The 14,733-nt window shown below is 45.0% G+C and overlaps 1 protein-coding gene across 2 annotated transcripts in view; it reads left to right on the top strand.

Moving 5' to 3' along the window:
• Positions 1-14,733, top strand: part of SYN3 (synapsin III) — a 177,427-nt gene that overhangs the window by 150,549 nt on the left and 12,145 nt on the right. For both annotated transcript variants that reach the window (XM_074165355.1, XM_074165345.1), the window contains exons 7-9: positions 4,999-5,141; positions 9,973-10,047; positions 13,427-13,529. In XM_074165355.1, coding sequence (XP_074021456.1) covers positions 4,999-5,141; positions 9,973-10,047; positions 13,427-13,529 — 321 coding nt within the window. The remainder of the gene's footprint in view (positions 1-4,998; positions 5,142-9,972; positions 10,048-13,426; positions 13,530-14,733) is intronic.

Here is a 14,733-nt window from a genome sequence, read left to right as displayed (position 1 = left end):
CAAGGAACAAATATTTTCTTTTACAGAGGACAAATAATGACTTGACATGTAACATTCACAACAGAGCAGCCCAATCGTTGCGTTCCCACTGACTCATGAGTGAGGAGGTACCACCCGTCTTGAAAATAGCAAAAGCATCCTCATTTCTTGCAGACCAGTCTGGAACCTTTTGCTGGACACAGAAAACAGTGAATGATCCAGGCTACCAGGGACTAAAGTTGCCAAAACCTGGGGCTGAGAGAAGCTCTTCGTTAGGAAGTTGGTAGGGATTATAAGGTTTAATGCATTAAAGGCAGCATAATAGGCGGAGAACTTCAGTGTGAGGATAATAAGGAAATGCAGACTTTGTTTTGTCTTTATTACTTTGAGGTGAGTCCAAGTTAGGCCTAACTGAATGTGTGTTGGTTGGATCAGGTATTTTCTGAGACGGAGAGTATAGTTTGGGGCAGAGGGAAGGAGAGACTCGGGAAACTCTCTGTACAGAGCCATTCCTGAAGATCTGCTGTCTCAAAATGGCAAAGTCACTACAGAAAGGCTAAGTGCAGGTCAAGATGGATGAAAAATCACAAGCTCTGTGAGGCCTTGCCAGTTCCTCTGGAGGAAAAGACTCAGACATTTTCACAAGCCTACCAAGACTCGGTTAAACACCACATTGCCAAGCCTGGCCCTGGCTCAGCCTTGGACACTTACCTTCCAGCTGAACCTGCTTCTAACCCCAGTTTGGACACAGAAACCACTTCTGCCAATCATCTCTAAAGTGGTGTGGGTTTAACCTGTGAGGCAGATTTAGCTCTGGATGACACTCAGAGAGGCAAGGCTAGGGCAGCCCTAGCAGACTACTATAATTATGCCACTTTGGCTGACTATTTTTTCATGTGGCCACATAACTAAGGAAAGCAAAATGGGACTGTGAGGCAATACCTTGCAGTGCTTAGGCTAAAGATGAGAAAGGAGTGCTGTAGCCCTAGGACCCTGGTGTCCAGGAACATCTGGGATACACGTGAGGCAGTAGATTCAGGAACTATGAGACAGAAAAAGCAGAAATTTATGCCCAGGTCCTTCACTGCAGAAAGCTGTGCTCACACACATCTCAGGGGTTGTTCAGGCTGCCTGGGAAATACCCACAGTGGGTTTTTAACAATGCCAGGACCCACTCTCCAAAATCCTGCCTTGCAGGAAGGCCTCAAAAGCACATCCAGAGCGGGGATGAGACAGAAATGTTTGTTCATGATCTGTCCCTCAAACTGCTCTCCAGCCAAGGGCAGAAGATCAGTGCCTCTTGGGCAGGCTGAGGATGGAAACGAGCACCAACTGCAGGTCACGACCTTTCATCCTCTGAGATGCCACCACTGGACAAAGGGACGGTCACATCTGTGCGAGCATGTCCCCAGGGGTCCAGCCAGACTCCCCTCTCCACTGTAGCGACAGGGAGTGTGCTAAGGCACGGCCAGTGCCTGAGTTACAGAAGAGAGCCAGAAGGGAAGCAGGGACCCTCCTGGGGAGCTTTCTTCCTCAGAAAAGGCATTTGTCAGCGCACTGGCCCAAACTCTTCACAACAGGTCACTAAAATGCTACAGCAAACAGCAGCTGATGGCTCCAGAATGAGTCTATTGCTGCTCAAACAACCAGCACAGCTAAGCAAACAGGCCACCAGGGCAGGGGCTGTGTTTGCACTCGCTGTTTGCACTCCTCTATGCAGCTAATGGGATATTGCATTTATCCTAAGAAGGGTGCAAAAGAGAGGGAGAGAGAAAGAGAGAGAGAAATGGCTTCCTGTTGATCTCTTTCCAACTTCTTTTCTCAGTTTTATGCATTGGCCAACCTGCCATTTTAGAAGACAGATGTATCCCTTATTAGGTAAATTGGTAACTGTTTGCTCTAGTATTATTTTTAATAGTCCCTTCTTAAATAATGCCCTCTGGCGTCACACTACATCCACCCTGGCTTTGGTTATCTCTAGGGTTTTTTCGCCTGTTAGGAGAATGGATATTTTATTGACATGTAAAAGGGTTACAAGGCAGGAGGAAATGAATTATACAAAATTTAAAAATAGAAAGCTAATAAAATGGTGGACTTGATAGATAAGCCAGGAAAATAGATCTAATTTGACTGTAACTCGAGTGCTTCCTGTTTATGAAGTCATAACCATACGCTGGACTAAACCAGAGCTAACCCAGGACATGGCTGTTATTTTGTCAACTTTGGCCAGCTCTAACAATTAACAAATGGTGGCTCTGATTTCAGCATTGGTGTGCTGATTATTTCGATGCCTGGTGGGAAAAAGAGCTGTGATCTCCTAAAAGGGGACCTCTGTGAGGTGCTTTCTCTGAAAAGTCCATGGAAAGGGCTCTGGCAGAAGCCAGGGAAGATGGCAGAGCTGTTTCCAGAGGACTGTGCAGTGGTGTAGCACTGTGGGAGTCATCATCTTTGTTTTTCGCGTCTTACTTTGTGTCCTTGGTGAGTCCCCCCACTCTTTAACTATTTACCCAGCCAAAAATCCTCAGGATCATTGGAGAAAACACCTCATGCTTTCCTTCTCTCCCCACAGGGAGGGGGTGATGTAGAGGAGGAAGAAATGGACCCTTCCTTTCCATAGCATACTGAAGTTTTGAGGAAAAATCTCATTTAACAAGATAAGCATACACCTCTTCTTTAGCAATAACAATACAGTCAATTCCAGTCTGAAGAGGGAAGCAGCATCCCTTCCTCTGCCTCTGGGACAAATGTTCCTGGGCTGGGAATGCAAACATTTCAGCCAGGGCTCAAAGACATCTGTCACACAAGCGCAGCACTTTGTTTCAGATCCCACAGGAGTCCTTGTTCCAAGTAGGTCATTATATAATGGCTTTTGCCTTTTCCCATTGCCAAATGGGTCCAGGACAATATGTCGTAACACCCTGCGTCACCTGCCCATGTAGTCACTCCTGCAATCATCTCATTTGGGTGGGACTCCCTTGCTTGATGTCATTCAGCCCAGTGCAGCTCTTATCTGTGCGACAGAAATACTCGGCCCCAACACAGCCTGCGTTGTTCCTCCTGGTATTCTGTAAGAATGTGATACCCAGGCTGGGGGATCCCGCCATGTGAGGTGCTCCCCTCTCCTGCTCCCCCACTGCCTCCGGGGCTTTCCTACCACCTCAAGCTTCCCTACCGTGCCAGGATTATGCAGATCTGCTCAGACATAGAGGGGAACACCACAGCCCAGAGCAAGGTTGCTCCTCCTGGATGACGTGCAATGGTTGCCTTTACATTTCCCCTTTGTGTTTGTTATTTCCTTTTTTTCTTTTCTACGCTCCCACCCCACAGACTTTTGTTGTCTTCCTCTGCTCTTCTCTCAGCGGTCCTTGAACAGCAAGAGCACAGTCTTCACCACAGTAAGGGGGTATTTGGCATTCATCAAAAAGAGAAGCAAAGACCAGGTCTTTTTTTCCTCTTATTCAGGCATCTAAAAATGGTCACAGGTCAAACTAGTTGCACTTTTCACCTTCCCCACAGTCTGCCCAGTTCTCAAGAGCTTTTCTGGATCAGGATGTGGCTGCATCTTTGGCTTATTTTATGGCTGGCCCTTACACAAAACCATCTAAACAGTAAAGCAGGTTAGCAACAAGCTTGTCCTCTGTTCTCTAGTGAAGATGGCTCCTGCCCTCTCATGGTTGAAGGCAGATATGTAAAACCACTTGTTTGTTCTTTGTGAAGAAACATCACATACCATTGCATGTGTTTCCTTCAGCCGGCTCCACATAGTCTGGCATCACCCTCCTTTAACACATGCACTGACGCAACTGGGAAACTCTTCTAGGGCAGAGACCAACCGGTTGTCACGAGCAAGTAGACACTTAGCAAAGCAGGGTTGCAATTCCCAACTGTGGTCTCGAAGTGTTACCAAACTACAAAGTGTAGGTAATACGTAAAGAAAGTCATTCACTTTCTCACCCTTTTCACACAGTGTGGGTCTTTTTTCCACTAATTAACCCGCCCTTCCTGCATCCGTCCGCCTCTAAGGAACACGACTTGCACAGATTTCTCTGATGCACCAAACAAGTTTTTGCTAATAGACTAAAGGCCAGGGTTGATAGTGTGGATGAGGTGAAGTTGTCCACTATGTTCTCATTACCTGCTTGTTCAGTTTTCCTCTCCCAAATCAATAAGCTTTTGTGGAGATTTGATCATATCGTTAGAGCTTCTACTGGTTTGGTCCTTCTTTCTTCAATTTTTTCTTTTTCTTTTTTTTTTTTTTTTTTATGAGATACAGAGCATTTCTCATAACTAAATACAAATCTGTGAAAAGCCAGCTTCCCATAAAAACTCCAGCTCATAGGTCACTGCCCTCTCATTTCCAAGTGCAACTCAAGTCTAACACCCAACCAGCTGTCCCACACATGTGCCCATGGCATCTCATTCACACAAATCTCCCCCAAAATCACAGGCTCCCCCAGGGACATGCTTTTGCTTCACAGCTTGCTTCCAGCCAGGAGACCTGCACTGCTCCTCAAAGAAAGTCTGGAGGGGGGGTAATGTGAAATGCCAGGGAACTGAAGCTTAGAGGTGGCAGACAACCAGATCCCTTGTTGATTTTCTGGCATTGGTTTCTGTTTCCTGACCACCCAAAATACTGTTTTCATCCATCCCAACATGGGAAATAGCAGTTCCAATGTTTGAATGAAGTAATGCCCCTTAAGAGATCAAATGTTTTTCTGAAGCATCATAAAAGCAATGAGCATTAGTAAGAGCCATCTGTGCAAAGGTCTAGCTGACTCGCTGGTGCCAGGTTTACCAGGGTTTGTGCATGAGGAAGGAGAAAGGGGTTGATTTGCTCTGTGTTGGGTTGGTCTGGGGAACTCCACTCTTTAAATCACACAATCCCTGTTCTGTCGTCAGCTCCATCTGTGTGGGTTTTAACTGACATTGTGCTATTCAGCTACGGAGATGACTTTTGCTAACAGAGTATTCCTGTTCTTTTTGCTCTTGTCACTTTTTCACTGCATTTTGGCAATCAAGGTCAAAGTTGAGAACCAGCACGACTTCCGGGACATGGCCAGCATAGTAGCCATGGCAAAAACCTATGCCACCACCGAGCCATTCATTGACTCCAAGTATGACATCCGAATCCAGAAAATCGGCAGCAACTACAAGGCTTACATGTGAGTGCATGGCTATGCTGGAGTGAGACGGGGGGAGCTGTGGAAGTGATTCAGTCGGTGTCTGCTCTGGGCAGGAGTAGGAAGTTGACTTAATTTCCTTGAAGAACAGCCCTGTTGTTCTCCCACCTCTGAACCCAGATCCCTCATCCACCGATCATCTTCTCCATTACTCACTGTCAGCTCATTGTGTCTGCAAGGTAAATGTCTCTCTACCTGTTTCTGAGATTCAGTTAGTTCCCGCTGTAACCACTGTGCTTTGCCATCACCTATCACCTCTCCCTCCTGTTGTCAAAGGGCTCATCTTTCCCAGCAAAATCCTCCAGCTCCCAGTACTCTCCAGTGGGAACTGAACCCACTCCCTTCCCACCTGGGGGAAACAATGAAAAGATTGAGGCAGCTGCAACTCATGGAGTGCCACAGTGTCCAACGCCTCATCCTCTCCTCAGCTGGAGATCACAGCACAACAATCACATGAGGACACGAGGAGCACACAGCACTGGGTACAAACAGCCTCAGCCTGGCCAGCATGCAGGGTTTCTGTGGGCTTCTTGCGCGTGTGCTCCTTGAAGCATACAAAGGAGGGAAAGAATAAGGAGAGACATTTCAGTGGGTGCCCCAAAGCTCCTCCAGTGCCCTGTGGGTTAGTGAGGGAGGTGGCATGAAGGCAACCCTCAACACTGGTATGTTTGAAAATATTAAAAAGCGCTCAGCCAAATTTCAGTAGTCATCAAGCTCAATTACAGATGTAACCACATGAGTCAGTAAGACACCTGTTTCTTCTTACTGAAAACCAGTAGATGAGAAAGCCAAATAGCACAGCTTCTCCAGAAGCTCCTTATCCAGCCACAAAATTCTAGACAAGTAGACAGCTCCAGCAGTACATTCTTCAGGTCAGCAGATAAATAAATTTCATATGTTACTTAACACTCACAACACTGTGAGCTTTGGGTCCATGTTTACAAACCCCCAGGCCATAGCTCTGATGAAACATAGTTAAATGAGATAATCAAATATACACGATCACATATTTTTCAGCTATAGCTGCCTAAAATTCCTGTTTGGATTCCTAGCACAGAGGTATTTAACTAAACTAGATGATGACTGAGTCACATTCTTCATGGGAAGGACTTGTGGGACACTGGACTACTCCATGTGAACTCAATGAGAGAAAATTTGTTTTGAATCTGATCAGGGCAACAATAGCACAGTTGCCTAATATTACATTAGCATCTCAGGGAGTCTGGCTCAAATTGGCCAAAGGAAGGAAGGTTTAAAATATCAATTAAAATTCCCTGTTCCTGCCAACCTACCCAGCCTTGGCTCCAGAGCCTGCTCCCAGCCTGCCTCTAAGTGAAACATAGGCCTGGTTAGCCTGACCATATCCTCTCCCTGTTTATTATTCGCACTCACCACGCAGTCATCCAGACTGGGATCAGAAATAATACCAGATGATTGAGGAAAGAAAGCAGTCACACTAAGAGCTAATCCCATTTGGGAATATAGCTGCGCAAACAATTGTTTGCTAAATGAAAAATGTTTTCACATGAAAACAGCCATGAACAGGAAATACCTTAATGAGAAATGAAGCTAATTAGCAAAGAAAGCAAACAGAAAAGTTCACCCAGTGCCTTGCTAGCCCAGAAGGTTGACTTATATTGAGAGAGCCATTTATGGATGTGAGCTTGGAGAGCAGTAGAGTCATTAGGGGCTGTTCTTTCTGTCCCAGCATCAGACAGAATAGAAGGTTATTTCTATGGTATAAATAAGTTCCTACTATGTCCAAGGACAGAGGTAAAAGCACCCAAAATATCAGAGCTCTCACTGGTGTCTCAAATAGAGGACTCAAAATCATTAGTCATGCTAGCAAATCTCAGCCTTAAAGGCAATTACAGCATCTGCAGTAGCGTCATACTAAGTGAATTGCTTTGATCTGTGAGCCCTGGGATCTACCCAGTATTTTTATGCCTTCACCCACACATACAGACTTTAAAAGCCCCCTTCCTTCTGAGAAAAGACTGTGTACCGAAATTCCCCATAATATGTTTATTTTGCACCAAGCATCTGCCAGAGGGAGGATGCTACAGGGTGACTCATGCATTCCTCCCTGCCCCAGATGTTCAATGCACTTCCTTCCAGCCCATGACCCAAGGCTTGAGTTCAGTTTCCCATTGACTTCAGTGCAGTGACTCCAGATTTACACTACTAACAAACACTTACTTAGTCCATGCCTTGGGCCAGTCTCAAAACGGCAGATAAGCGGTATGTGATACATGCCTAAAATTCCACCAAATCTATTTGACTGTCATTGTAATACTGGCAAAGAGAAAACATGAACACTAGTCATGTGGCAGGGGAAATTGAGGCAGAAATTACGCTTCCACCCTCATCACAACTGAGACCAAAGAGACGGATTGTTTCCACTTAAAATTTGTGAAATGTTGTTCACTTTGAATGAAGCCAGAAGCTGCTGGCTTTCAGGGGTGGGATATTCTGTGCCACCAGCTCTTAGTAAGAGGGTAATATCCTTTCCTTTCTAGTTTCATGAGTGTGACTTCTGATCTTGTCACCTCAAATGCAGTTCAATGTGCTCTACAGGGGATACAAATCAACTGTGTCTAAACCAGAGCTACTTTTAGACTGAAATGGCCCAGCTTGGAGATGGTAAGTATAGGACACCAACAGCCCATGATCTGCTAATTGATCCACTTATCCTAAGCAATGCTGAAGGTGTCTTGGTCACAGATCTGTTTGATCAACTGATCCCTAAAAGCCTGGGGTCCTTTCCTTTAAGATGCTGACTGTACACTGCCCCCCTGATGTTTAGGATGATTGGAAGCCCTTTGACTTTCAGTCCCTGAGAGAAATGGGGTTTGAGACAGGGCATCCTTAGGGAAATATTTTTGTCTTCACTCTCGTTTTCCACTTCAGATTGAATACTAAAAGAGAAAGAAAAAAGAAGAATTTCATGGCGCACTTCACACCTGAACTGCTCAGACATATTTGGAAGGGAGTGATCTTGACAGAGGTTGTGGTGTAGGAACTTGGTGACTGGTCCAGAGGGCTTCAAATGAAGCTTTTCGACTTAAAAACAGGAAAGTTCCCTAACAGGAAATTTAGGCTGGAGATGGATGAGCATAAACAAGTCAAACCAATCAGCCCAATGGCTAGAGAAGAATTCTTATTTTGGGAGCTTTCCCACATCAAATTTCCTTCTAAAACTGTATAGCTGTGGTTTGGTTTTCTTAGGGATGACACAGTTGCTTACATTTGGTATGTCAGGTACATTTTCTGAATTGATATCAAATCATCTTGTCACTAATGAGACCCTGGGAGTTCTCATCAGTACTAATGGGATTCTGTATGTCATCTGCCACTGCAGGGCAATTTTCTGATCCTAAATGTTAATAAAGAATGGTTCTTCTTATTGCAGAACTGAAAGACATAATCCTAAGAATCCCATGTCAAAAGAAAAAGAGAGTCTGAGGGTTGAACACTGACCTTACAGGCCATCAAAGGGCTCATAACAGTCAAAGCTTGTGGAGGAATCCGTTCTTTTGCTCAGAAAGTAGGGCAGGAAGATTGATGTTGGGTGAAGGGAACAAGGGACAAGAGTCAACTATATGGAAACACAGTTATGCAACACAGTAGCTATGCTCTTCCCCTCTCCTCCCTCCACCGACCCCAACCCCTTTAAATATGGTTACAAAGACCATTTAAGTTTCACAGCAACTATGCATACCACTTATGAAGATAAATGGAACAGGACTCCCAGCTGTCCCTCACCATAGTACAGGGGAACCCTAGGAAGTCAACTATAACGATCCAGCTTTATCGTCTAGCAGGACACCAGGACATCACTGCTTCACGTAGTTTTGCAAGTTTAGAGTCTCTCTTCCACATCATGTTCAAAAAGTGAGAGAACTGGAAGCGAGATTCCCACAACCTCATGTTGAAGTGTTGGATCGCACCTCATACTCTCTTAATAAATCTCTACCTAAATCTTCTTCAGCATGGAGATGCTCCCTGGATGTATCCTGTCAGCTTGTTGACTTGTCCTAGCTTGTACACTATGTTTACTGTACATAGTTGAGCACTGTTCCAGGCAGATGGACAGTGTTGTCACAGTGGGCTGTCCAAGATCTGCCTTGTGCCTAAGGTCAAGAAAAGAAAAATTTTCATCCCTTGGTGGATGATGGTGAAACCCAGGATTTCCCAGCACCAGTACATTTTTTTGGAAATTAACCATCAGTTGCAGCTAACGCGAATCCAACAATTTTGCGTTTATAAATTCTCCCAGTCCAGGCACAGTGAGCCACGGAGAGGTCAATGAAAAGTCAGTGGAAAGAGAGTATAATCATATAGTCTATGACACCAGTACAATTGAAATCAAAGTTAGGAAGACCCAGAATATCAGAGCTGATATTTGTGAAGCTGCTCAGGCAGATGTTTGCCTGAAGAGTTGCTCTTCCATGAACAGAGGATGCTACACATTACAGAACACAAGGGTGATTATCCCAGATCTTCTGCAGACATTTCAGCTCTCCTGGGCCTGACATATAAAGAAAGAAAGTACTCACAGAGCTTGATGTGTGCTCAAGATTCCTTGGAGGTTTCTCTGTCTAACTCCTCATTCAGGTTTTCATGAGTCTGAACAACATATCCTGTATGGAGTGTTGTTGAGGCAGGATTTGGAAAGGCTTCTGTCAGGAAGAACCTCACCTCATCCCCTCCTGTACAAGCACTGAGTCAAGAATGAGGACTACAGTATGAGGGAGGATGGGGCAGGAGTGTATTTTTCTTTTCAGGTTACGTTTTTGGTTTGTTTTCCTAGGAGGACGTCCATCTCTGGAAACTGGAAGGCAAACACAGGTTCTGCGATGCTAGAACAGATTGCAATGACAGAGAGGTAAGGAAGAGGGTTTCAAGACAGTATTAGCTATTCTTGGGTTAGAAGGGAGGAATTGTATTTCAGACTTTGGTTAATTGAGAGAACTGGTAAGTGAGGTCTCCTGGGAGGCTGGATAAAGAAGTTTAAAAGACTGAGTGTTTCCTTAAAAAAATATTAAGAGCACAAAGGCAAACTGTCCTATTTTGGAGAACAGACTGGAAGTACAGCTAGAGACCAACATTGCTAAATCATTAGATCTTTAGTGAATGTAGCCACAGGAAACAAGATCAGCATGCTAAGGTCAAGCACAAGCACAAACATGTAGGGATAAAATCAGAAAGGTCACAGCACAAAACAAGAAGTAACAAGAAGTTATTCTAAGTACATTACTAATGAGAGGCAGACGCAGAAAAGTGTTTTTCTTCAGCTCAACAGAGGGAAAAATCTGTCAGCTGAAGTGTTGAAAGTGCTTATTTGCATTAGTCTCCCAAAAGTGGACACTGTTTTAGCTAAGGTCTTCTCACTGCTGAAAAGAACTGAAGGAATTGCCTCATGCATCTTACAGATGAAAATTTGCATATGGCACTTCCATATATTCAAATCACTGAGATATTTGCTAATATTGCAACTGCATGACATTGTTGACTCATGGTAACTTATGCTTTGCTGTAACTCCCAAACCCTATTCTGCAGAACTGCTATCGTCCACCTGTTCTCCATTCTATTGAAGTAGATTATTCATAGATTTATAGAATCCATAGATTATATATAGGCACTCATCCCTAGTGAATCTAAGATTTTTTCCAATTATACCTCCAATTTGTCAGGATCATAATTGATTCTGACTCTGTCCAGGTTTGGACACCATGTTTGAAGAGAGATAGCAAGGAGCTGGAAAAAGCCCAAAGGACAATAAGGGGGAACGCTCAGAGAAAACATACTCAATCTATAAGAAAAGCATGCAACAACTGCTTATGTGGTTTTCCACCTTTTTCAGTTAGCAGACCACTGATATGTTTCTAGTAGAGGTGTAGATTTGTGCCTAATGAATGCCTGCAGTGCAGAGGTTCACTTTCCTTCATTAGCTGTCACGGAGCTGGAAGAAATTGTCCACAAGCTGAACACCACTTCATCCTAAAGGTGAAAAAACTTAAAGGGCGCAAGCTCTTCAAATATGTAAAAGGCTGCTAATAGAGCATCACTTGCTTTTTATATTACTAGTATAATACTGTAAGAAGTAATGGGCTCAAATTATAGCAGAAAAGTTTTCTTTGAATATTTCCCATATTTTCTAACAGTAAGGATAGAATAGCACAGAAATGTATTGCCTGAAGGAGATGGGGAATCCCTGTATTCTTTCAGACCAAATTAAAGAAAAGTCTCCTCTTTGGGGTACAAGAGTTGTGCAGGTGATCATCTAAGGTCCCTTTTGCACCTTTAGTTCTGTGAAACAGGAAAGGCAAGCCAAGTCCCAAACCAGATGCTGAAGGTGACTCTGCAAGACCCCAATAGGACTGTGGGAATTGGATATTATTATGCATCCTGGTGGCTTATCCGACAGGTGAAACTAGAGAGATGAAAGGTAGACACACTCTCATTGCAGTGTTGTAGGACTAAAACACAGATTCCTGCCAGCCTGCCATGCTACTTTTTGAAGATTCATTTTACAGATGTAGTACCACAATTCACCATTCTAGCCTTATCCAGCCATAAATGCAACAAATCCCATTGAAATCTGTGAGTCATCAGTGCACACAACAAGGCAGGAGTGTGCTAAAATGCTTTGCTGAGTAGGAGCAACCTGAAGTACCTACTGTACTGAACGTTAGCCCAAAGCATTGACATGATCAGGTAATAGTAGGCAAAATGGCAGTAAATCCTCTACAAATGCTACCCCTGATACATATACATCCCTCCTCAGCAGCCCTGCTGCCTCCCAGTGCTCACCTAGGGCCAGCAACATTGGAGACATGTAGCTAACGGGTGCTGGCCTGGGCAATGATTCCCTGAGCCTGGCTGCTGAACCCAGACACCTAGAGATGTCCCTCAGGAAGAGAGGTAATTCCCATGATGGTGCTCCTGAGTGTGGGACCATGGCAATACAGGTGGGGTGCTGGCAGTGCTTCCTGCATGGCTCACCGGGTCCATAGTTCTCCTCCTCCTCCTTATGCTACTGACTCCTCCTCAGGTGCTGTCTTCCTCAAGGGGGCTGGGGTGACTTGCTTGGTCTCCGCATGAGGGATAAGAGGGCACCAGTAGTCGTATAAGCTATATTCTTGCTTCTTCCCACAGACATTGTGTTCGCACAAGCTGATCATTATATTGTGAAGCTATGGGGACTCTGGCTGGCTTCAAGGACATAAACTTGTTCTTTGGCCAGAACAGCTCTTTTCCCAGTCCCTGTCGGGTCTGCAAAATGTCAGTGTTTTCATGAAACTGTGGCCTTCCCTCCCCTCCCCGCATCTTGTCATAGTCCTGCTTACAGATCTGCTATTCTGAGATTATTATTTTTATTGAAATGGTTGGGACTGCAGCACAGCTGCACAGGAAATAAAACCAGGCCACCTCGTTCCCTCCTCATTTCCACAGTGGGGGGATGCAGTCCCCCCATAATACGCCTCTTGTCATTCTCTCTCCTGCTCTGGCACCAGAATAGCTAAGGGGGCACCCACCAGGCCTGGCCCTTGTTCATACCAGCTCACGTTCCCATTCTGGGACAACTGGAGAAAAGGGCTGCAGCCTGCAGCTCTCCCTCTGACAAAGCAGTGCCTGGTCTTTGTGATGGGACCACCTGGCTAGGAGCAAAACCCAAGGGGCAGAAGGGAGGCAGGAGACTGTAAAAGGATGAAATTGAGAGCATAAATTGTAAAAAGCAGGAGCCACTGGGTTACAGATCAGGGAGGGGATGGCTGCTTCTTGCTAACTTCTGCACTCACTCCGATCCCATTCCTGCCTCAATGTGTAGGACATCTTATCAGGAGAAAGCTGCCTGCATAATGGAGGGCTTTCAGGCAAAGCCAATACAAATGCTAAGGGGCCAACACTACTGGGAGATTAAATGAGCTAAATATTTATAGCTTGGCTAAATGACAACCAACTGTAGATCTGATGTAAACACCAAGGAGGGAAAAAAACATTTTAAGGTGGCTTTGAGGGCAGGATTGAAACAATCTGAAATGAAGGGAAGTTTTAGGCAAGTTTCTTTTTTTTTTTTCTCCATCTCCTGTGCAAGACAGGGAGGCAATAACCCAGCAAAGCATATGAAGCATGCCTTCATATTGCTTCAAAAGGGCTCCTGAATCTCTTTGTGCTCTTATGGGCAGCAGGACGGGTGGCTGTATTTGGTGGACTACCCAATGACAGCTAATCCTAGGCCGTGCTTCTGTGGTTTCTGCAGGTACAGACTCTGGGCGGACGCCTGCGCGGAAATGTTTGGAGGTCTTGACATCTGTGCTGTCAAAGCTGTCCACAGCAAAGATGGAAAAGACTATATCATTGAGGTGAGAGCACAGGAAACCTGAACGCAAGTCTCCTTTGGGAAGTGTATCTGCAAACATGCTCCCTCGGAGCTCACATGCACCAATCATAGAATCATAGAATGGTTAGAGTTGGAAGGGACCTTAAAGATCATCTAGTTCCAACGCCCTGCCATGGGCAGGGACACCTCCCACTAGACCAGGTTGCTCAAAGCCCCATCCAGCCTGGCCTTGAACACTTCCAGGGATGGGGCATCCACAGTTTCTCTGGGCAACCTGTTCCAGTGCCTCACCACCCTCACAGTAAAGAATTTCTTTCTAGTATCTAATCTAAATCTCCCCTCTTCCAATTTAAAACCATTACCCCTCGTCCTATCACTATACTCCCTGATAGAGAGTCCCTTCCCATCTCTCCTGTAGGCCCCCTTCAGGTACTGGAAGACTGCTATAAGGTCTCCCCAGAGCCTTCTCTTCTCCAGGCTGAACAATCCCAGCCCTTTCAGCCTGTCACTTACTCCTGTGTGCACAGTCCAGCAGTCACTGCTCCTCGGTGCCCACCTGTTTCCTCCAAGCTGTGGGCCACTGATATGCAAGAAACTGATTTAGAGTCCCAGGTAAACTGGCAGATATGCAGCAAGGTGTCAGGGTTGAAGTGCTTTCATTTCTCATTGTGGCTGTGAAAGGAAACGGAGACTGCTTGCCCACCTCAGCTTTTCAGCTGATAAATCCCCATGGTGCAGAACCTCACCAGTATGGCACAGATGTGAAGCTGCCTTCTTATCAAGCATATCACAGTCTGCAAGCGTTGCTGGCAGCATGTAAAGTTTGGTTTGTCTCAGTGCAGCAATGCCCCAGTACCATCCTTCAAAGGCTGAGCACTTGCAAAGCCAGCGCATCTATCATAGCTGCTAGTAGGGATCAACAACATCAGGAACAAACACGCCTATTTTCAGCCCAACCTGAATGCAGGTGCCAAATGACGCTAGAATATTCATCTGCCATTACCCATGCAGAGGTCCAGCAGGTGTTTCAGTCCATTAAAAAAAATCTCACTTTCTCTGTGAATGAACCTTTCTGCAATCATTTTAAAGGTAACTCCAGTAACAAAAACCCTAGCTGCATTTAATTTAAAACAGTAAAATAAATAGTGAGAATGTAGCAAAAATTTCCATAAGTAGCGGGAACAATTTAATTTAAAAAACAGGTGTACTTACTAAAATCTTTTGCT

This window comes from Numenius arquata, chromosome 2 (genome assembly GCF_964106895.1).
Source record: "Numenius arquata chromosome 2, bNumArq3.hap1.1, whole genome shotgun sequence".
Taxonomy (NCBI): domain Eukaryota; kingdom Metazoa; phylum Chordata; class Aves; order Charadriiformes; family Scolopacidae; genus Numenius; species Numenius arquata.
This window is presented reverse-complemented; position numbering and strand designations above follow the sequence as displayed.